The sequence below is a fragment of the Salvelinus namaycush genome, chromosome 11 (genome assembly GCF_016432855.1).
Source record: "Salvelinus namaycush isolate Seneca chromosome 11, SaNama_1.0, whole genome shotgun sequence".
Taxonomy (NCBI): Eukaryota; Metazoa; Chordata; class Actinopteri; order Salmoniformes; family Salmonidae; genus Salvelinus; species Salvelinus namaycush.
This window is the reverse complement of record NC_052317.1, coordinates 33,091,566-33,114,087: the sequence shown is the minus strand read 5'-3', so window position 1 is coordinate 33,114,087 and position 22,522 is coordinate 33,091,566. Positions and strand designations below refer to the sequence as shown.

The 22,522-nt window shown below is 42.7% G+C and overlaps 2 protein-coding genes across 3 annotated transcripts; one reads left to right on the top strand and one right to left on the bottom strand.

The window, feature by feature from the left end:
• Window positions 1-841: 841 nt before the first annotated feature.
• On the bottom strand, window positions 842-8,104 carry LOC120055620 (angiopoietin-related protein 1-like). Its single transcript, XM_039003505.1, has 5 exons — window positions 7,929-8,104; window positions 4,642-5,511; window positions 3,329-3,522; window positions 1,938-2,208; window positions 842-1,810 (listed from the first exon to the last, which is right to left on the bottom strand). Exons 2-5 carry the CDS (start codon window positions 5,441-5,443, stop codon window positions 1,623-1,625), a joined length of 1,455 nt encoding a protein of 484 aa, XP_038859433.1. The 5' UTR covers window positions 5,444-5,511; window positions 7,929-8,104; the 3' UTR covers window positions 842-1,622.
• A 5,743-nt stretch (window positions 8,105-13,847) lies between these two features.
• tada1 (transcriptional adaptor 1) lies at window positions 13,848-21,537 on the top strand. 2 transcript variants are annotated; one of them, XM_039004175.1, is made up of 8 exons: window positions 13,848-14,169; window positions 14,370-14,461; window positions 14,809-14,874; window positions 15,108-15,205; window positions 16,241-16,453; window positions 19,461-19,612; window positions 20,221-20,377; window positions 20,602-21,537. In XM_039004175.1, the coding sequence occupies exons 1-8, from the start codon at window positions 14,096-14,098 to the stop codon at window positions 20,752-20,754; spliced, it is 1,005 nt and encodes a 334-aa protein (XP_038860103.1). In that variant the 5' UTR covers window positions 13,848-14,095; the 3' UTR covers window positions 20,755-21,537. The 2 variants fall into 2 exon arrangements, with proteins under 2 accessions (XP_038860103.1, XP_038860104.1); XM_039004176.1 differs by lacking the exon at window positions 14,370-14,461.
• The last annotated feature ends 985 nt before the right edge of the window (window positions 21,538-22,522 follow it).

The window sequence follows — 22,522 nt, the reverse complement described above, 5'->3', positions numbered from 1 at the left end:
TTTCCCCATTGAACATGATGTATTCATTTAGGCATCAACCTTGTGACACTTATTTTTTTCCCATTGACTGCAATGTATTGACATACGTGTCAACACTGTGACACTCACCTTTTCCCATTGACTGCAATTTATTGACATCAGATTGAATTGGTTGACACTTATCTTTCGCCATTGACTCCAATATATTGACATAAACGACAACCCTGTGACACTCATCTTTTTCATTGAATGCAATGTATTGACATAATTGTCAACCCTGTGGCACTCATGTTTTCCCAATGACTGCAATGTATTGAGAAAAACGTCAACCCTGTGACACTCATCTTTTCCTATTGAATGCAATGTATTGAGAAAAACGTCAGCTACTGTGGCATTTGGATGACATTTTCAGGCTGATAATGGGCTGTTCAGGCAGCATCAAAACTCATGATAATAAAAAAAAATTCAGTCATGAATCAGTCCCTTTTATTCATTCCCATTGACTTTCAAGTTTTGTGATATGGATGTGTATGTAGTGTGTTGCAGTGTATGTAGTGTGTGCCGTGTGTTGCAGACCAATCAGTCAGAGGAACCCGCTGGTCTCCTTTTCTGGGATCGGTTTCCCTCCAGATACAGCCTGTTCTACCAGTGATTACAGACCACAGGGAGTCGTGACTTTTTCAATGAAATATATTCAAAAACATATAGCCCAAGCACTTTTGTATGGAAAGAATGTACATTTCTCTGTAAAGGAAAAAAAGATCACTTGGAAATTTGGACAGATTCCATTCCAGTTCCCCCCTCCCCCTCTCTTCCACTTTTCTTTCTCTTTCCCTCCCCCTCACCTTCTCTTCTTCCCTTCTCTCTGTCCTGTATGGCTTTCAGCAATGCGTTTCTCGCTGGCTGTTCCAATGCCTCTCACTAACTCTCTGCTTCGTCTGCATTTTTTAAGTCTCCAAAACCACACAAAATAAACCATAATTACTTTTCTTTTTTTCCATTAATACTTGTTTTGATCAACAGTAAAATTAGAAAAACATCCACACAGCCTGGAGTACATAAGTCAGCTGTGAAAGCGCAATACATGATGCATGATGCACAAATATAGTGATTAGAAAACCCAATGTTTTCTGTTGGATGAGTTACAGCTTCACCTTGGCGCCTGGTTTATTTCAAACATATAAAAAATATCTTACGGTACATAAATCATAAAAGCATCAGAAGATGGAGAAGTTGGAACAAAGTAGATTGAATGCTTTCTTAAGACGTTATTATAACTAAAGATATTTACACACCTCTAAAATAGGCAACATTTTACCTCTAGAATGGATATACAGTATCAATGCCATACCATAGGTCAGTTGTTTTGATTTCTTCTCCATTGTAACTGATATGTCTGGTACTCGTTGCTCTAATTCTAGTGCTGCCAAGTAGTTTCTAAAGGAAGTGCTGAGGGTCTCTAGGCCTGCAGGATAAACCTGTCGTCTGCCTGCAAATTAGCTTCACATGTGAAATACTATGCCACCTCACACAATGAGGTCACACAATGTTTGTAGTCAATGTCTGTGAGTGGGTTTGAGATAGGCAGTACTGTACATGTGTTGGTTGAGGGTTAGGATGGTCATGGTTCTCCCTCTCTAGTCTCAGTCTATGGGTCTGACCATCATGCGGACTCCCTTCATAGAGTAGAATCCTCCGCCGTAGTCCGCCCAGAAGATTCCGTCCTGAAACTTGCTGCGGTAGACCCCACCGGAGTACCAAACACCGTTCAGATTGGCCTGGCCACAGGAGTTGTACCACCAGCCTCCCTTATGGAAGTGTGCACAGTTACCTGCATCGAGAGAATATAAATAGTCCATTAAAAGATACCCATTGAGTTTGCTCATATGCGTTCTTAAGGACCTACTGGATGTCTTACGTGTTTAGCCAACAGTGTATCATTTGATTGATTGACCCACCTGAGAAGGCGTCCTTGTCTTGGTCCAGTGTGGTGAACTGCTTGCCGTTGTGGCTGCTGAGTGAGTCACCAGCGTTTCCCTGATAGGTGCCCAGCCTCAGGCGGTAGCCCTCGCTCTCAGGCTCCAGGTGAAAGCTGCTGTACTCAGCATACACCTTCTTCCCCACCCAGTCCTCCAGCTCCACTAGAAGTCTGTAGTCAGACTGCTTCCCTAAGTTGTAGATCCCAAGCAACCCCAGCCAGTACTCACCGTCTATGTTGCCAAATCCATTCTGAGAAAGGAGGGGACAGAGATAAAAAATGAGTCATTGGTTTTGTAGTCAGAGTGGTTTAAAAAGAGGAATGTTAAAATAAGGAACACTAAATCAACTTTTGTCAAAAAGTACTTTTGGAAGACAAGACCAGTAATCTTGGCCAATCATCTAATTTACTTTTTGATTCTCCTGCAAGTTAGTATTAATCTTCTTTGGACAAAATAATATATAAGACAAACAATAATTTGATATTCGCATTGAATTACTGTACTGTAATTAAAATTGGCTATACAGATGAAACTAAAGACATTGTGGAATCCATACTGGAAAATAATAAGCATCAATCTTAGAAATGGGGGCTTTCATTGTTCATATTTCAACCACAAACAACAGTTGGAATCCCTGCTAATGGTGATGACACTGGCCCCCTGTGTGTGCTGAAAAACCATGACCAATCTGTATCTGGCTGTTCTCCTCAGAGCACTTCACACTAAATGGCTGTGGTCTGATTTGGTTTCTGATTGCGAATTAAGTAGTACAGCCGGGAATTATGATTGTCCTGGGCCTCCACTGGTGCTGTGTGTGTGTGTGTGTGTGTGTGTGTGTGTGTGTGTTCGCGTGTGTATGCATGCATATGTGTTTATATGTGGTGGATTGGTGGTTGAAGATTGATTCACAACCACTCATCTATGTTGAGGAGAGTTATTAAGTTCCAGTTAAACCTACGCTAGCTAGCCTGGCAGAGCTATATGGAACGCTGAATTAAATCATCAAGCAAGAAGCAAGGCCAACGCAGATACAGTTCATCCTTAAGATGTACTGGATGGATGTAGCTAGCAGAGCTATGGTGGTTTGGAACGTCAATGTTGGAGATTGAGCGGTGGAACATACCTTCCTGCTGGGTCTTCCTATGTTTCATAGTGGCAATCTCAAACTTAATCTCTTCAGCATGAATATGCTGAAACACACATTATATTATAAGTGAAAACACGAGGGGACCAGGCCTTGGAAAGGATCCCGAGACACCAGACCAGATGAGTTCCTTTGGATAGGTCATATAACGGCACCATTGTTGTCTCTGGCTTAAAGGTTTTGTAAGAGGCGATTGGACAGGCAGAGGTGTCTTTGTCATTGTCACCTTGTAGGCGTCCCAGTTCCTGAAGAAGTTGACGGAGCCATCCCTCCTGCTCTGGATGACAGTCCAGCCTCCATTGTCCAGGCCCTGCTCACACCACACCTGCATGGGCCTCTCTGCCTCGTCAGGTTTCAGCAGGTACATACCGCTGGTGCTATGGCCAGCCTCCTGCGCCTGAAGACAGTCCCTGAAAGGACCTGGGGCAGGATGGATGGAGGGATGAAGGAAGAGATGGAGGCAGAGATGGAGGAATGGGGAAGAGATGAAGGAACAGAGGGAGTGATGGAGGGATGTAGCTGTTACAGACTTTTAATCACCAACCAAATGTAAGCAGCTAAACCAGTGAGTTTGTTTGGAACCCATTGATTATTCTAGTTTACCTCTTACTACAGTTCATTTGTTATACATTTGTCTTAGAGAAGATGTGGACAGTTAAAAACAGTGACTCACTGGGCGCAGATATCATTTCAACGTCTAGTTCTGATTTACATTTGGTTGAGTTGTCAATTAACGTGAATTCAACGTGAAATCAGTCAAATCATTTCATCAGGATTTAGGTTCAACTTTGGGTGGAAAAAAATACTAAGTTCCTTTACGTTGATGACTTTTTGCAAATCCAATCAGTTTTCCACGTTGATTCAACATCACCTTGAATTTACGTGGAAATGATGTTGATTTAACCAGTTTTTGCCCAGTGGGTAAATTGTATAATGTGAGATGAATCTTTTCCTAGTTTATAGAGGTGGGTAGCTACTGTATTAGTCTGTATTAGCCTGAGCAAGCAGTGGTGAAGTAAACCAGAAGTGCTGCTACTTTGTGGTTAGGGGAAGGAAACCATGTCATTCCAGCCTGGCTTCTGTCCATGCTTAGCATGAGAGGGAGCAGTCCTGGAGAGGGTTCGCTTTCATACAGAGCTGCCTTCAAGTCACACATGCTTTATTATTCTAAATGTGTCAGGAATTTTGTTTGATGAGTAGAATCGCACAGGCTTTTCCTTTCTTTCTTCTGATTTCAGACAAGACAACATTTTTATTTCCATCGAGGTCTTTCTTTCTGGTGAGCAGCACCAAACCTAGTTCCAGGTGAACCTAGTTCCAGCTAAACCTAGTTCCAGCTGATATGCAAATGTTTCATAATAAATACTCAGTCTAAGAAGAAAATGAACCTGCTGTTATTCCATTCATACACCCATTGGTCTGAGGTTGTGAGGTTAATTTAGAAATACCTGTTTTACCCTTGGTACCAACCACCCACCCCCCCACACATCCCACCAACCACCCAACCTATCAAATGACTCAATCAATCAACCCACCCACCCTCTGCGCTGAAGTTGCCCTGCGGAGCCGTCCGGAGCTCCAGGGTGCCTCCTGTGGGTGCCGGCCCCACTCGGGAGCCCCTGTCTCTGGGGAACGCCCGGCTATGGTCCCTCTGGATCTCGTTGGTGAACCTTGGGATGCTAACCGGTATGTTCTCCGGCACTACCTGTACCAGCGGTGGGCCCTGAGGAGGCTGCTCCTGCCGCCGGCCGTACACCTGTAGACAGCGCTCCTCCAGGGCACCAATCAGAACCGACTGGTTGTTGACCATGGCGGAAAGCGTGGCGTAGCGGACCTCCAGGTCTCGGTAGCGGGCTGCCAGACGTAGGGACTCTGCTGTGGCGTTGAGAATGCGTCCCTCCAGCTGAGCCAGCTCCAGAGAGTTGTCTCTCTTCCTGATGATCTCATGAAGCAGCTGCATGTAAAGCTGGGTCACCCTGGAGTTCATGTTCCTGCTCTCCTTCCTCAGCAGCTTCATCTCGTTTACCATGTCCCCATCCACATCTACCACCAGCTTCAGGTTGTCCATCTCCCGTCTCTGTTTGGAGAGCAGGTCCCTCACTGCCGCCACGTCTAGGCGGGTCACGCGATCCTTGTCCGTGTGTAGGCCCCGGCTGGCGCAGATGGGCCCTGTGATCTTCTGCTCAGGGACCAGGAAGGTGTACGAGCACTTTTTGGGTGGTTCTCCTGTGTCCTCTGGGGCCCTTCGTCTCCGGGTCAGGATGGGGGATCTGAGGCCCTCACTGCTGCCCCAGACAGACAGCCCAAGCAGGACAAACAGACATAAAGCTCTGGGCCCCATGGTCAGTCTCTTGGTTACTCTTCTCTTCTTCTGCTCCTCTGCAGCTGACGGCTGTGTCACTGTTGCACCTAAAACAGACGGGAAAGCGGGGCAATATGTGGTTGAATTCTTAGCAGTGGTGTGTGCACTGCAGAGCAGGCATGCAGAAATATGTTATCACAGCTCCAATTCTGGCTTCAGTTCATTTACTCTTGGGTGTTCCTTCATGCTACTGAGCCTAACCATCTCTGGGTGTGTTTGGTTAGCTCCTGTTCTCATCTCCCCTGCTTAATCAAGCTTCTCCAAAAGCTTCCAGGTTGTATCTTTAGATTTGAGAAAAGGGCTATAGAAAACCTTTGTATTATTATTATGTGGAGGTATACAGTTAGAAAAAGTCTGGACTCTTCCATAAAAAAGTCTGAAAACCAAGTAGAGAATTTTTGTTTGGCATTAAAGGAAGGCAAACATGTAGCCCCAATTCTAAATAAAATAAAAAAGTCTCAGAAAGACCTGTGCACCTCTTTGGCACCAGTTGGAGGACAATGATTGTTTCAGACTGACCCATTTGACTCTCATCCTATTTCTCCTGGCTGGCCTAAATATGGAAACATTTGGCACCGGCTGAATTTGGTACAGAATTAAAGAGCTGGATGTGTGAGACTGTGAGCATGAATCTCCTGGTTTATGAGTAATGTTTTCTGGGAATCTATTTTAAGAGGTGAGGCTCACATTTTGAACTTATTGGTCTTGACAGCACAAAGAATGGAGAGCAGGGAGGGGTGCTGTTAAAAAATGCATGTTAAGTGAAAAACCCCTCCTTTTCAATAGATAGCTTGGCTTGCCTCCGGGCATTCAGATTGCTAACAGCGGGCCAAACGTTAGACTGATGTTGCACTTCGGCCAAACCACAACTAGAATGGCGTATGCAGAGGATGTGGGCCAAAAAGGTTAAATAACCCTCAACCATCCAACATTTTTGACAGGCGCACATTATGACCTACTTCACATCAATAGGCTACCCATCAAAACAAATCCCCTGGATTCAAACATACTGAGGAAGCAAGGACCCGTCTCTTGGATGGAAAAAGAAGTGGGGGCACTCAATCATTTCTGCCTGCGGTCTTTCATGAAATATTCTAATAATATTCTGAAGGGTCCCGTTCCAACAATACTTAATGGGAGGATGGTGGCAGCATTACCTAAACCAAAATGGCTGTGGTGACAAAATTGTTCCCTTTGTCACTATCAAGAGAGAGAAACATTGTTTTGCTGCCTGACTTTGAGCAGTAGACAACATAACATTTTCTTTATTTATGTACTATTGATTTAGTTATTTATCATTACCAGTACAGCACTGGAAATCCATACATTTCCTTTGTGTCAGGCTTTCAGACAAATCAAATCAAAAACACCCAAATACAGACTAACAGATGAAGAATAGTTTTAAGGAAAGTTGGAGGAGAGATTTAGAAAGTGATATTAGAATTTGAGACTTGGTTCTTGAGCATAAGCCATCAGCTCTCTCTGTCTCTCTCCTTCTTTTAGTAAAAACACTCATTCATGATCACTCTCAATAATTTGGCTTCGGTGATTGACCCTTCTTAAAAGTTAGTCCCAAACCCCAATTACAGACTCAGACTCAGGTCGCAGATAAGTGACAATGTTTACACAAAAGGCTCAGTATGAGAATCACAGGACTATTCATCTAATAGTGTGTTATTACTGCTATATGTGTCTGTCGCTAACACCCTAGGCCTGCTGGTCTTCATCAAGTCAGCCACAGTCAGAGCATTACATTTTTAATTGACTTATAAAAAAAAGTATCCAAAGTACATTTTCCTACTCAGGCAGAGCCAGACGAATAGCTCATCAATATTAATGGGGCGGTTTGCATCCAGACAGGTCAAACTTGCGGTGACTGTCCTACAGTACAGTAGGCTAGCAGAGGACAGTGCCAGTCTTTGGGTGAATGCCCTCCAGTGCCAGCGGGTCACTGGCTGTTCTGTTGTGACTCAAGTGTGTCTGTCCATTCACTGGCAGGCCCAGGGGGGATGTTTGCTCAGACTTTTTCCCCCTACCTAGTGTCTGTCTAATGGCTGACGCTTGTAAGTTAATAAACCATTGATAACAGTTAATACACCTTTAATAGCAGCTACTAAAGAGGTAATAAACAGAAAATAAATGAGAACACGAGTGTATTACAATAAATAAATTAACAATTAATTGTGGTGAATGGTGCCAGTTCTGGGAGGCTTCTATTAAAGTACAAGCCATTTGTAATGACATTTCTACAAAATAAATTACTTAAATATAATAGACCCCAATTTGGCAATCACAGAAAATAAACAACCACGTACCCATGGCGATGACAGATAGGATCTACAAACTATCTCTGGTCTGAACAATACCGGAACTGGAATTTTCCATTGAGGCATCTGTTGAACAAAGTTTAAGAAAAGACAGACAGGACAGGATAGGCCACATGAAAAGAAAAGTATGTACACACCTGTAGCTATGTGTGAAGACAGCCTGTGCGTCTCAACGTTGTTTGCTTCTTCTGCTGGTGCTTGTTAGAGGCTTGTGGGGGCCGATGTCTCAGTCTCAGTTGTGGCTCCTGTATAGCAGCATGCTCTTTACTCTCCTGCCTTCTCCTTAGTACTGGTCTCTCTGTCTCTCTCTCTCTCTGGCCTCACAAACTGGTTAGTGAATATCTGTGGCATTCACACACACACTCACAGTAGGATGGAGGCTGGTCCAGAAAGTTTGAGCTAGCCTGGGGGGATGGTGAGTTTTTCCCTCTGGAGTGGTAGGTTGTCCTGCCTACTACCTCTGTCATAGTGCTCCTAAAGAATAAGAGAACTCCTCCTATTATAAGGTTCCAATTGCTAATGAAAGAAAAAAAGAAAAGAGCAAAATACACTAAGCCTGGGTGCCTGGAATTGGTGTGTGGTGATGACACCCACTCAGGATCACACACACATACTCACTCTTGCCATCGCAGCTTAGAGCATGGAATATGTCTCACTCACACAAACTCTCTCTCAGTCAGGCATAAACATTCAATCTGTGGTTAAACTAGGAAACTTTCCCATATACGCCATACACACACTTGTTATTAACAACTCTCAATCAATTTTATTTTAGCAAAGCTCTTTGAACATTTCTCACTCATACATACTCCATCTCTGTCAAAAACACTGGTCCTAGAAGTCCTCTTAGAAGAACTCCTGATCATAGGGCTATTGGCAGCTGTGTTTATTTGGCTACGGACACAACATGTGGAGGTCTTAGCAGACAAAGACGTCTTTAGACAAAATGTTTGGGACGTAAATCCCAAGGGAGGAAATAATTTTGTAGTGTGGGAGAAGGGTATCACTTGGAAGATATTGGGATGGGGGACTAGTAAACTTTCTTGACTGCGGTGTGTGTGTTTATATGTTTTAGTTTCTCTCAAAGGTGGTCGTTTGAATATAAAAAGAGGTCTCTAAATAAATTATATCAGAATGTAGAAGGACTTAACTCTGGAGAAAAGGTCCCTTATGAAAGTGAAGGACACACACGAAGCATGTAGCATTTATGTATTATATATATTTTTTTATTTAACTAGGCAAGTCAGTTAAGAACAAATTATTATTTACAATGACGGCCTAGTCCGGCCAAACCCGGACGATGCTGGGCCAATTGTGCGCCGCCCAATGGGACTCCCAATCACGGCAGGTTGTGATACAGGCTAGCAATTGATTTCATGCTTTCTCCACCCCTCAAACCTCTTTCAGGAACCTGTTACAAATCACATTCACAGATTAGATTTTATTATTGTGCCATAGTCCTCAATAAAAAAGTTAAGTCAGGAATTATAGTCAATGAAATTGTTTTTATTGCCCTATAAATAATTGTGTTGCTCTGTCGGATTTAGACACTGTATTTTTTTTAAATTGTATTTTATATTTTTATTTAACCTTTAATTAACTAGACAAGTCAGTTAAGAACAAATTCTTATTTACAATGACGGCCTTGTGCACCGCCCTATGGGACTCCCAATCACGGCAGGATGTTATGGGACTCCCAATCACGGCAGGATGTGATACAGCCTAGATGTGATACTGTAGGCTAGTGATCCAGAGGTACATCTGAATTATATTTTGCTTCTTTATAAACCCTTTTCCTCCAGTCTATACAAGTATGGATCAACCACAAGGAAAGGTTTTAAATAATTATAAATGTTTTTAATGTCCAAGAAACAGCAAGTGAAAGCCAAACTGAGTGATCTTCTATGAGTGCAAGAATGGGTATTAATCATGTCTCGTTGTCTTGAGATTTTCATATTTTTTTTGTGGTGAAAAGATAGTCTTTCCAAAGGCAACTTTTGTACATAATACACTGGATTGAAAAGCTGTATATTTGTCTAACAGGCATGTATTGAATCACAAAGTGCAATATTTAACCCAATAACAATCAATCAAGAATGAGGAAATTGTCCCACACTAAAATAAAGTAAGTTTAGCTGATTCTTGATCTGTGCCTAATGGCAACGTGCACATGGGTCCACCTAAATTGCACCTATAGCTATGTTCAATGTTGGACTGTAAAACCTAAATCATATATTTTATTTATTTATTTCACCTTTATTTAACCAGGTAGGCCAGTTGAGAACAAGTTCTCATTTGCAACTGCGACCTGGCCAAGATAAAGCATAGCAATTCGACACATACAACAACACAGAGTTACACATGGAATAAACAAAACATACAGTCAATAATACAGTTGAAAAATAAGTCTATATACAATGTGAGCAAATGAGGTGAGATAAGGGAGGTAAAGGCAAAAAAAGGCCATGGTGGCGAGGTAAATACAATATAGCAAGTAAAACACTGGAATGGTAGATTTGCAGTGGAAGACTGTGTAAAGTAGAAATAGAAATAATGGGGTGCAAAGGAGCAAAATAAATAAATACAGTAGGGGAAGAGGTAGTTGTTTGGGCTAAATTATAGATGGGCTATGTACAGGTGCAGTAATCTGTGAGCTGCTCTGACAGCTGGTGCTTAAAGCTAGTGAGGGAGATAAGTGTTTCCAGCTTCAGAGATTTTTGCAGTTCGTTCCAGCCATTGGCAGCAGAGAACTGGAAGGAAAGACGACCAAAGGAGGAATTGGCTTTGGGGGTGACCAGTGAGATATACCTGCTGGAGCGCGTGCTACGAGTGGGTGCTGCTATGGTGACCAGTGAGCTGAGATAAGGCGGGGCTTTACCTAGCAGAGACTTGTAGATAACCTGTAGCCAGTGGGTTTGGCGATGAGTATGAAGCGAGGGCCAACAAACGAGAGCGTACAGGTCGCAATGGTGGGTAGTGTATGGGGCTTTGGTGACAAAACGGATGGCACTGTGATAGACTGCATCCAGTTTATTGAGTAGAGTGTTGGAGGCTATTTTATAGATGACATCACCGAAGTCGAGGATCGGTAGGATGGTCAGTTTTACGAGGGTATGTTTGGCAGCATGAGTGAAGGATGCTTTGTTGCGATATAGGAAGCCAATTCTAGATTTAATTTTGGATTGGAGATGCTTAATGTGAGTCTGGAAGACACCTAGGTATTTGTAGTTGTCCACGTATTCCAAGTCAGAGCCGTCCAGAGTAGAGGTCGACCGATTAAATCGGAATGGCCGATTAATTAGGGCCAATTTCAAGTCTTCATAACAATCGGAAATCTGTCATTTTGGACGCCGATTTTGCCGATTATTTTTTTACACCTTTATTTAACTAGGCAAGTCAGTTAAGAACACATTCTTATTTTCAATGACAGCGTAGGAACGGTGGGTTAACTGCCTTGTTCAGGGGCAGATCGACAGATTTTTACCTTGTCAGCTTAGGGATTCAATCTTGCAACCTTACGGTTAATTAGTCCAACGCTCTAACCACCTGCCTCACGAGGAGCCCGCCTGTTACGCGAATACAGTAAGAAGCCAAGGTAAGTTGCTAGCTAGCATTAAACTTATCTTATAAAAAACAATCAATCAATCAATCATAATCACTAGTTATAACTACACATGGTTGATGATATTACTAGTTTATCTAGCGTGTCCTGCGTTGCATATAATCGATGCAGTGCGCTTTCGCGAAAAAGGACTGTCGTTGCTCCAAAGTGTACCTAACCATAAACATCAATGCCTTTCTAAAAATCAATACACAGAAGTATATATTTTTAAACCTGCATATTTAGCTAAAATAAATCCAGGTTAGCAGGCAATATTAACCAGGTGAAATTGTGTCACTTCTCTTGCGTTCATTGCACGCAGAGTCAGGGTATATGCAACAGTTTTGGCCCATTGCGAACTAATTTGCCAGAATTTTACGTAATTATGACATAACATTGAAGGTTGTGCAATGTAACAGGACTATTTAGACTTATGGATGCCACCCGTTAGATAAAATACGGAACGGTTCCGTATTTCACTGAAAGAATAAATGTTTTGTTTTCGAGATGATAGTTTACGGATTCGACCATATTAATTACCTAAGGCCCGTATTTCTGTGTGTTATTATGTTATAATTAAGTCTATGATTTGATAGAGCAGTCTGACTGAGCGATGGTGGGCCCCAGCAGGCTCGTAAGCATTCATTCAAACAGCACTTTCGTGCGTTTTGCCAGCAGCTCTGCTGTTTATGAATTCAAGCCTATCAACTCCCGAGATTAGGCTGGTGTAACCGATGTGAAATGGCTAGCTAGTTAGCGGGGTGCGCGCTAATAGCGTTTCAAACGTCACTCGCTCTGAGACTTGGAGTAGTAGTTCCCCTTGCTCTGCATGGGTAACGCTGCTTCGAGGGTGGCTGTTGTCGATGTGTTCCTGGTTCGAGCCCAGGTAGCGGCGAGGAGAGGGATGGAAGCTATACTGTTACACTGGCAATACTAAAGTGCCTATAAGAACATCCAATAGTCAAAGGTATATGAAATATAAATCGTATAGAGAGAAATAGTCCTATAATTCCTATAATAACTACAACCTAAAACATCTTACCTGGGAATATTGAAAACTCATGTTAAAGGGAACCACCAGCTTTCATATGTTCTCATGTTCTGAGCAAGGAACTTAAACGCTAGCTTTCTTACATGGCACATATTGCACTTTTACTTTCTTCTCCAACACTTTGTTTTTGCATTATTTAAACCAAATTAAACATGTTTCATTATTTATTTGAGGCTAAATTGATTTTTATTGATGTATTTATTATATTAAGTTAAAATAAGTGTTCATTCAGTATTGTGGTAATTGTCATTATTACAAATACATTATTTTTTTATTTTTTTTAATCGGCCGATTAATCGGTATCGGCTTTTTTGGTCCTCCAATAATCGGTATCGGCGTTGAAAAATCATAATCGGTCGACCTCTAGTCCAGAGTAGTGATGCTGGACGGGCGAGCAGGTGCGGGCAGTGATCGGTTGAATAGCATGCATTTAGTTTTACTTGCGTTTAAGAGCAGTTGGAGGCCACAGAAAGAGAGTTGTATGGCATTGAAGCTTGTCTGGAGGTTAGTTAACACAGTGTCCAAAGAAGGGCCAGAAGTATACAGAATGGTGTCGTCTGCGTAGAGGTGTATCAGAGAATCACCAGCAGCAAGAGCAATATCATTGATATATACAGAGAAGAGAGTCGGCCCGAGGGTTGAACCCTGTGGCACCCCCATAGAGACTGGCAGAGGACCGGACAACAGGCCCTCCGACTTGACACACTGAACTCTATCAGAGAAGTAGTTGGTAAACCAGGCGAGGCAATCATTTGAGAAACCTAGGCTGTTGAGTCTGCCAATAAGAATGTGGTGATTGACAGAGTCGAAAGCCTTGGCCAGGTCGATGAATACGGCTGCGCAGTAATGTCTCTTATCGATGGCGGTTATGATGTCGTTTAGGACATTGAGCGTGGCTGAAGTGCACCCATGACCAGCTCTGAAACCAGATTGCATAGCGGAGAAGGTACGGTGGGATTCGAAATGGTCGGTAATCTGTTTGTTAATTTGGCTTTCGAAGACCTTAGAAAGACAGGGTAGGATAGATATAGGTCTGTAGCAGTTTGGGTCCAGAGTGTCACCCCCTTTGAAGAAGGGGATGACCGAGGCAGCTTTCCAATCTTTGGGAATCTCAGACGATACGAAAGAGAGGTTGAACAGGCTAGTAATAGGGGTTACAACAATTTCGGCAGATAATCTTAGAAAGTGAGGGTCCAGATTGTCTAGTCCAGCTGATACATACACAGCCACGGAGGGATATAATTAATACACAGCACTATCTCCTGAGGCACGTGTGCTCTCTCCTGGCAAAAAAGGCTAATTGCACGTGTGTTTGCTTATATTCCAAGTTCATAGGTGGTACTGTTACACTTTTAGCTAATGCACACACTTCCGAGTATAGAAGAAGAAGATGCAGCGCATGACCGGAATAAGTACGTCACAGGGTTAGTAATGCCGCGTTCAAAACAACTGGGAATTGGGAAAAATACGTGGTAAAATCATGACTTCTGTGATCTTCAGGTCGGAACACTAGAAAGAGGCCAGAGTTCTGGGGTTGAAATTTCGAATTCCATGACTGTTTACATTTATTTTCCACAGTCGGAGACAGATTTCCGAGTTCCTTTGATTGCGGCATTATACGAACCTGAGTGCGTCACACAATTATAGTCGTTATGGCAGCCCATGCTAGTGAGCTTGAAATTGCTAAGAAAAATTTAACAGAAGCAATTGGTGATAATGTCAAACAGTAAGTATGCTACCGTTGGTTTATGTTGTCCTTACACGGTATGTTTGTTTTACTTTCCTATTTCGCAAGTTGGTTTAAACGAATAGATAGCAAAGCTAGCTAACGTTAACTGTCTGCAAACGGCTATGCAGTGACCAGTGTAACCTTAACGTTAGCTAGCTTACTGAATGTTTATTTCCTCAATTGCATATCTTTTAAAGTTACTGGGCGAACTTGAAACTGTGGTTCAAACAGAAGATAAGCAAGGAAGAGTTTGACATCGAGGCTCGTCGCCTTTTGGCACAAGACAACGGTTAGTGCAGATATTATTCGACATTATCTGTTTCTGTGTGTTGGACCTAGCTGGTCCGTGGAGCCCTGCATCTTTCCATTAACCTCATTTTCAGTGACTGGCTTCATTATACTTTTGTTACTCACCAAAGTCAAGATGTTACTAGAGTGCTGATGAACTTTTCACTGAATTAGCGAGCTGTCGTTTCGTTAATCCAAAATATGTATTGTGAGCACTTTATTTACCGCCACTAGCCATGCGTCCGATCTGCACAACGACCTGACACACGTGCATGGCCCAGAGCTACAGTTCAATGCAAAAAAAGAAACCATTTCAAAGCTAACTCTCCCAATTTCCCCCCCTCTCAGTTCATGTCCACAATGACTTTCTCCTGGCCATTCTCACTCGCTGTCAGATCATCATCTCCACACCAGGTAGGTTTTTTAATGTAGAATGTATCAATATCTTAATTGATACAGTTTCCTCACATCTGTATTTTTTTATTTAACTAGGCAAGTCAGTTAAGAACAAATTGTTTTAATTGACGGCCTAGGAACAGGCCGTGTTAGCTCGGGGATTTGATCTTGCAACCTTTCGGTAACTAGTCCAACACTCTAGGTTTGTGCCTTGACCACAAACCTGACTGCAACCTCCTTCTCTTTTCCAGAGGGTGCTGGATCTTTGCAATGGGCAGGTGGCCCAGCCTCCAAGCCTGGCAAGCCCGCCAAAGGAAAGAAGAAGTTCTCCTCCAGACAGAAATTTGATGTGAGTTGTTAATAATAATTTATTAATTTTGTAAAGTGTTTTTCATTATCAAGTATAATCTCAGTGCATAAAATAGAATAGGGGGGAAATAGATAGATATATCTCTAATGAAAGCAACAATCAGTCTAGGAAGAACGGTAGGCCAGCCGATAGAGATTAGTCTTAAGGCTTGCTTTAAAAGCAGTCTGAATGTGTGGGTATAATTTGTGGAACGTTCCAACAGGAATCTGTTCCAAAAACTTTGAAGTACAAGGTTGCCAACAAATGCATACAAAGTAGCATGATCAATTCACCTAACGTTAGCTAAATAGCTGCCGAATAGGCATCAACTCATCACGTAGCTTATTCTTAATGTTTGTCAATAGGCTACCAGAGTGAGGACATACATTTTTCAGAATAAACATGGTGAGTGATTTTTTTAAATTAATTAGCCCACTCCCAACCCGGTATCATATTCTGCCGCTATACAACTTTATATGCGTTAGTTGTTGGCAACCTGGTTATTTACGAAGTTTTTGGAACAGATTCCTGTTGGAACGTTCAACAAATTATACCCACCCCCCTAAACAGCCCTAAGATTATCTGGAAGTTCCATAGGCGTGGTGCGTGGGAGGAAAGGCCACAGTCACCCATTGTGTGGAGCCTGGTCCTAGGGGCATGGTCCTAGGAGTAGTTTGGTGTTGCTAGAACGTAGGGTGCGTGGAGGTTCATAGAGGGAATGTAGGTCAGACAGGTAGGTGGGTCTGATGTCATTTAGGGCTTTGTAGACAAGGAGGATAATTTTATATTAAATTCTTTGAGGAACAGGTAGCCAGTGGAGATCAGCAGGAATGGGATTGATATGGGTAAACTTGTTTTGTTTGTCGGAATCCTTAACACACGTGTAACAAATGTGATCATACTTCCTAATTTTCTTCCGTAGTGTTTATAAAGAATATTGTTGCCCTTGCATAATGGGAGGTGGCAATAATATATGGTTTAGATCATCTTTCTGTTGAAGTATATTGCTGTGTGTGTGACCCGTTGCATCTTCAGCATCGTTTCCAGCCCCAGAACCCTCTGAGTGCAGCCCAGCCCTTTAGCCCGCGGGAGGCGGGGGGTGAGGAGGACGAACTGAAACTTAGTGCCCATACCTTGCTGCTGCCCACCCGTGGCCAGCTGGAGGCCCGCATGATGGTCACCGCCTTCGAGCTGGGCCTGGACAACGTCATGGAGGACGCTGTCAGCACCATGATCCACGCTGTGGAGGTATGTGTGCGTGATACTGGTACAAGATATGAGAAGGGTTGTAGAGTTCATGTTTTCAGTCTAGGGCTTTATCCCAATTTCCCCCCTCCCTTAACCGTCCCCATCGTTTGAGTGTCCCTCGGTGGGGGAGTATCCCTCAAATGGAGCAACTAGTGGTAGGGAGAGATATCATAACACTAGGAAATGGGACATCTCTACATCATTGGCACACAGCAGAAACCGCCAAAGGATTGTTTACCACGCAATTCATTGACGTCGAGCCTTGTTTATCACAATGCCTGGCGACGGGTAGCCTAGTGGTTAGAGCATTGGGTCAGTAACCAAAAGGTTGCTGGATCGAATCCCTGAGCTGACAAGGTTAAAATCTGTAATTTTGCCCCTGAGCAAGATAGTTGTTCATGGGCAGTTAACTGACTTGCCTGGTTAAATAAAATAAAATAAATAAATAGCTTTTTTTATTTTTACATTTCTCATGCAGCATATGTTCTTACCATATGAGCAACAAATGAAAGTACTGCAAAACAATGTGCCCTAATGTACATATCTTCTGGCTTTGGTTCAATGTGGAGTAGTACTGAAGTAGGACTTTAATTCCATAATAACAGTTTGACAAGTAACAGTCGCATTTTCTTCACTGTCATTTTCTGTAATTTCTTGGGGATTAATGGTTAACCAGTGGAAGTAATTAAAACTACTGTTTTGAATTAATATTTATACCAAACATTTGTGTCCATATAGAGATTTTGTACAAAGCTTCACATCCATAGAATATATATATATATATATTTTTCATCCTGCACTACACATAAGTAAGAAAAGAGTTAGCTACGTTACTTCAGCTACATTGCATGACAAATATCGTCAATCTCTAACGTTACTACGAGGAAGATCAATGATTTGAATTTGAAACTTTTTTTTTTAATGACCAATGCAAGCTTACAAAAATTGTTTATTAAATTTGGGGTAAATGCTTAAGCTAGATTCTTTACATCCACCGGATTTCACAAGGTGACAACCTGGTTTGCTCAGGAGTCCCTAACGCATTAAACACCATGAATTACATTCATACACATGTCAAACACCATATAGCTAGCTATAGTTGCTCCTATTCTTCCCTGCAGATCCCCTCAAGCTCTGTCAGGTTGGATGGGGGGGTGTCACTGTACAGCTATTTTCAGGTCTCCAGAGATGTTCAGTCGGGTTCAAGTCTGGGCTTTGGCTGGGCCACTCAAGGACATTGAGAGACTTGTCCCGAAGCCACCCCTTGTCTTGGCTGTGTGCTTAGGGTCATTGTCCTGTTGGAAGGCGCCAGTCTGAGGTCCTAACTTGCTCCATAGCGCTTTTCATCAAGGAGCTCTCTGTACTTTGCTCCGTTCATCTTTCCCTCGATCCTGACTAGTCCCACAGTCCCTGCCGCTGAAAAACACCGTAGGGATGGTGCGAGATTTCCTCCATACGTGACGCTTGGCATTCAGGCCAAAGAGTTCAATTTTGGTTTCATCAGGCCAGAGAATCTTGCTTCTCATGGTCTGAGAGTCTTTTAGGTGCCTTTTGGCAAACTCCAAGCGGGCTGTCATTTAATTTTTATTTTATTTAACTAGGCAAGTCAGTTAAGAACAAATTCTGGGTTAAATGTCTTGCTCAGGGGCACAACGACAGATTTTTACTTTGTCAGCTCGGCGATTCGATCTAGCAACCTTTCGGTTACTGGTCCAACGCTCTAACCACTAGGCTACCTGCCGCCCCGTCATGTGCCTTTTACTGAGGAGTGCCTTCCGACTGGCCACTCAACTATAAAGGCCTGATTGGTGGAATGCTGCAGAGATGGTTGTCCTTCTGGAAGGTTCTCACATCTCCACAGAGGAACTCTAGAGCTCGGTCAGAGAGACCATTGGGTTCTTGGTCACCTCCCTGACCAAGGCCCTTCTCCCACCGATTGCTCAGTTTGGCAGTGCGGACAGATCTCGGAAGAGTCTTGGTGGTTCCAAAATGCTTCCATTTTAGAATGCCTCTGTGTTCTTGGGGATCTTCAATGATGCAGATATGTTTTGGTACCCTTCCTCAGATCTGTGCATTGACACAATCCTGTCTCAAAGCTCATGGAATGGTTTTTGCTCTGACATGCACTGTCAACTGTGGGACCTTGTATAGACAGGTGTGTGCCTTTTGCAAATCATGTCCAATCAATTGAATTTACCATAGGTGGACTCCAATCAAGTTGTAGAAACATCTCAAGGATGATCAGTTGAAACAGGATGCACCTGAGCTCAATTTCAAGTCTCATAGCAAAGGGTCTGAATACTTATTTAAATAAGGTATTTCAGTTTTTATTAAATTAGCAAATATTTCTTAACCTGTTTTTGCTTTGTCATTATGTGGTATTGTGTGTAGATTGAGAAATATTTTATTTAACCCATTTTAGAATAAGGCTGTAATGTAACAATTTGGAAAAAGGGAAGGGGTCTGAATACATTCCGAATGCACTGTAGCTTGATAAATAGCAATTTTCATAAGTTAACTTTGACAAAAATATGCATAATTGTTTTTCTACATTAACTAATATATTCCTCTTAACTACATTTTTTTGCATGATTTGTTATGAAGTTATAATTACTTACATTTGCTTCCATCCTAGTATTTTTGGGGGGGGGGGGTTTTGGAAGCAACTCCAGCCTTGGGAGCTTCTTGGGAGTTTTGGGAACCTCTCAGTCTGACTCGATAGGAAGTCTGCATCTCTCTTCGCTTTGTTTGGAAGGCCAACTGGAGGGCTGAAAAGCCACTACGCCTCGCTCAAAGTTGAATTTGGATACCACTCTGACTCGATGGGGCTCGCAGGATCGTGCAAAACTGAGGGGGGGTGTGTATTGGGATTGAACCTAGGACAGATTATTTTATGCTTTGATACATGCTTTGTCTTCCCCCTTTGTACCCCCTCAAACATCAGCAGTCCACTCAGGATTCTTTAGGTTACTACAGTAAGTAACCTGTTGTCCCTCCACTACCACAGAACCACCTGAAGGATGTGCTGACTGCCGTGGTGTCCAGGAGGAAGGCCTACCGGCTGCGTGACGGACACTTCCCCTACGCCTTCGGCAGTCATGTCACCCCACAGCCCTACTTGAAGAACAGCCTGGCTGCCTACCAAATCGTCACTGAATGGTAAGGAAGTCAGAGGTCAACTGTCTGCAGCTCTCCACTGTCATCTACCTCACATCAACTAGAAGAATGTTCAATTAAATATCTAACTATTTGTGTCAATGAATCGCAAAGAAACTGAAACGTAATTACAATGCTATTATTAGAAAATTACATCCTGGTAAGCAGCGGACTGTAGAATAAAGTGTAACCAATTGTTCTGTTCCAAGTAAACTTCCAGGGTCAACTTGAAGGGCCATTTATAAACATCAGTAGTAGCTAGCTAAATGGTTGTTCAAACAGCATATTGTGCTGTATGTGCATGAAGCAGCAGTAGTAACAGTTAGGTGAGGCAGGAGAGCTGCCAGTACAGCACCCTGCAAAAAGGATCACTGGATATAGGTCCGTCAAATAGCTATATTTTAAATTTACAAATGACAAGGTGCAAAAAGGGCAACGTAGTGCGTACTTTTTGCGCCATTCTGTAAGGTTTTCTTATTATTCCTAGAGAGAACTCCTTTGCGGTGTTGGGGCCAGGCAGCATTCCCCTTTACTAATAGATTACCTTTATGCTCTTGTCATGCTCTTGACTCTATCCGTACTGACCCGCTGTCTTTCTCCTCGTCCCCCAGCCCACCTCCCAGTGCGTCTCTCCCGGCGGGCCCACCCCCTCAGGTGTCACCAGACAATACTGAGCAGCAGGCTGCTCTTCTATTGGCCTGTTCCGGTGACAGTCTCCCTGCGCCCCTCCCTCCTATCAGCATGTTTGATCTCTTGGAAGCTTTACAGGTGAGGAGATTGCAGCTTCAATTGGCTGTACCATCACATGATATACCTATAACCAAAAACATTGACATTTTAATTGATTTCCTTTTCACTTGCATTCAACAAACTCATTATTCTGTTTAATCAAAAGGCAAAGATGAACAGAAGGTATTTATGTAAATGTATGTGAAATAAAAAAGAAACTGAAACTACTTTATTGCTAATGTATATGTTTTTCTTTGATGTAGGTCCACCGGGGTGTGATGCCCTCTCACACCATGTATGCCCTGAACATGGAGCGTATCCTGTCCCGGCTGTGGCACCCAAGTCACGAGGAGCTGGAGCAGGACCATGTGCACCGCCAACGCCACGCAGGGAAGGACGGCCTGCTTGTCAGCTGAGACACACACAGCCGGTCAGGTGGACACGCAGACAGGTCGTGGTTGGGTAGGGGAGAGACAGATGGAGAGATGAACACAGTGTTGAGGCACCTATGTGGGCCCTATACCCTGCCTTGAAGCAGAGGGAGAGGATGATCTCTAAGACTGGATTAACACTCCACTAGGGGGGCTTTGCAACCAATTCACCATGCAACACAACTTTACACTAGTGTCAATAACGTTTTAGAACGCTTGGTGGAGTGTAAACCCAGCCTTGGATGCATATCGGTGTGGAAGACTCACAGATCTGTGCTGTAATGTAGAGACAGAAAGGAAGTCCCAGTGTTGTGGTATTGTCACAGACATGGCTTGTTAAGGCACTAACATGTCTACACACACAGAGCTATATCTCTCCCATAACCTCTGACCGTTTTTTAAATGCACTGTTAACAAGTTAGGGAGCATTTCTGACCTTTGGGTGAGTTTGTTATTTTGTCAGTTAATTTGTCAGTGTTACTTTTGTTATATTTCCCACACCTCTGTGAACAAATATTGCGGCCCCTTTTATTTTGATATTGACATGCTCTTGCAGAATTATGCCTGAACTACACTTGGGTCCTTGTTTACTGTATTTTGTCACAGCGATGCATGCATCACAGTATGTATGCAAATATGTATATATGATTTTGTATTTTTTTCACCAATCGTTTTTAATATCAGTCAAAAATGGCAAAATGAAATAAAAAATATTACACTTCTGTTTAACACAAGTTTTATTGAATAAATGTTTTCCTATTATATGTTCATAATTTGCTCATTTTTAATCTTCAATTAAAATACGTTACACTATTTCATTGATAGTAATCTATCTATTTCTATGGTGGAATAGAAATGTCATCTTTGGGAATAGGTGTGTAGAATGTTCCCCCTCATTACTCATGTGCACTTGAGCTCCGTTAAACACCACCAGAGACTGAAGAGGAAGTGCGACACCCCACTCTTGTTTTTTTTCGGTTCAATTAACAAAGTAGGCCAGACCCAGCTGCTATAGAGCTTGTAGACCTAAAAAACTAATGATTTACCTCTGGTTGTTCAGCCTTGGGCAAAATTAATGGGGAAAGAATAGTTAGTCGGTTAACATGACCTTTATGAACTATGAAGCCTTTATGTGCGTTATGTGGGTTTGGTCTTACATAAAAGCTTCAAAATGTAAAAAAGCGACGTTAGCTGATCTCATAGAACAAAATGTATAAGCTCCCCTAAACCTGTGTTTACCCCACACCTTATTTTAAGCGTTTATCCAAAAACTCACTTTTCCCGTTGGCTTTGTTCAACGAACCATAGCGGAGTTTCTGCCTACAAAAAAATGCAATTACTAATGCTCCATTTTTTTTCCAATGGTAAACGGCCTGCGTGAACCATCTTAATTTATCCACCATCTTTGGTACGACTACTAGGTCTACTACCGACCAGCATTTTCAACAGGACACCGTATTTTAGGCACACTTTCGCGAATCCTACCTCTTTTCCTAACCATAACCTGCTACGTTAATTCTCCTAACCTGCAACGAAAAAGTAACTTGGGTATCAAAGTGCCGTGAAAAGAGTGTTTACAACACCCATCCGTCATAGACAAGGTAGCTGCTCACAGAGCTCTCTTGCCATATATGGCTTGCTTGCTGCTCATTTCCGACACGATGTCGTCCAATCGTTTGTCGAGGAGTACGGTCCACTACCAAGCGATTACACTACACAGAAGTGACTCAATGGTCTCCATATTTCACTGTCA

Coding starts and splice junctions, on each gene's coding strand:
- tada1 (XM_039004175.1), top strand. CDS start 14,096: ATGGCAGCCCATGCTAGTGAGCTTGAAATTGCTAAGAAAAATTTAACA. Junction 14,170..14,369: donor ATTGGTGATAATGTCAAACA/GTAAGTATGCTA, acceptor TATCTTTTAAAG/TTACTGGGCGAACTTGAAAC. Junction 15,206..16,240: donor CCTCCAGACAGAAATTTGAT/GTGAGTTGTTAA, acceptor TTGCATCTTCAG/CATCGTTTCCAGCCCCAGAA.
- LOC120055620 (XM_039003505.1), bottom strand. CDS start 5,443: ATGGGGCCCAGAGCTTTATGTCTGTTTGTCCTGCTTGGGCTGTCTGTC. Junction 2,209..3,328: donor GGAACTGGGACGCCTACAAG/GTGACAATGACA, acceptor CTCCTTTCTCAG/AATGGATTTGGCAACATAGA. Junction 1,811..1,937: donor AGACAAGGACGCCTTCTCAG/GTGGGTCAATCA, acceptor CTCTCGATGCAG/GTAACTGTGCACACTTCCAT.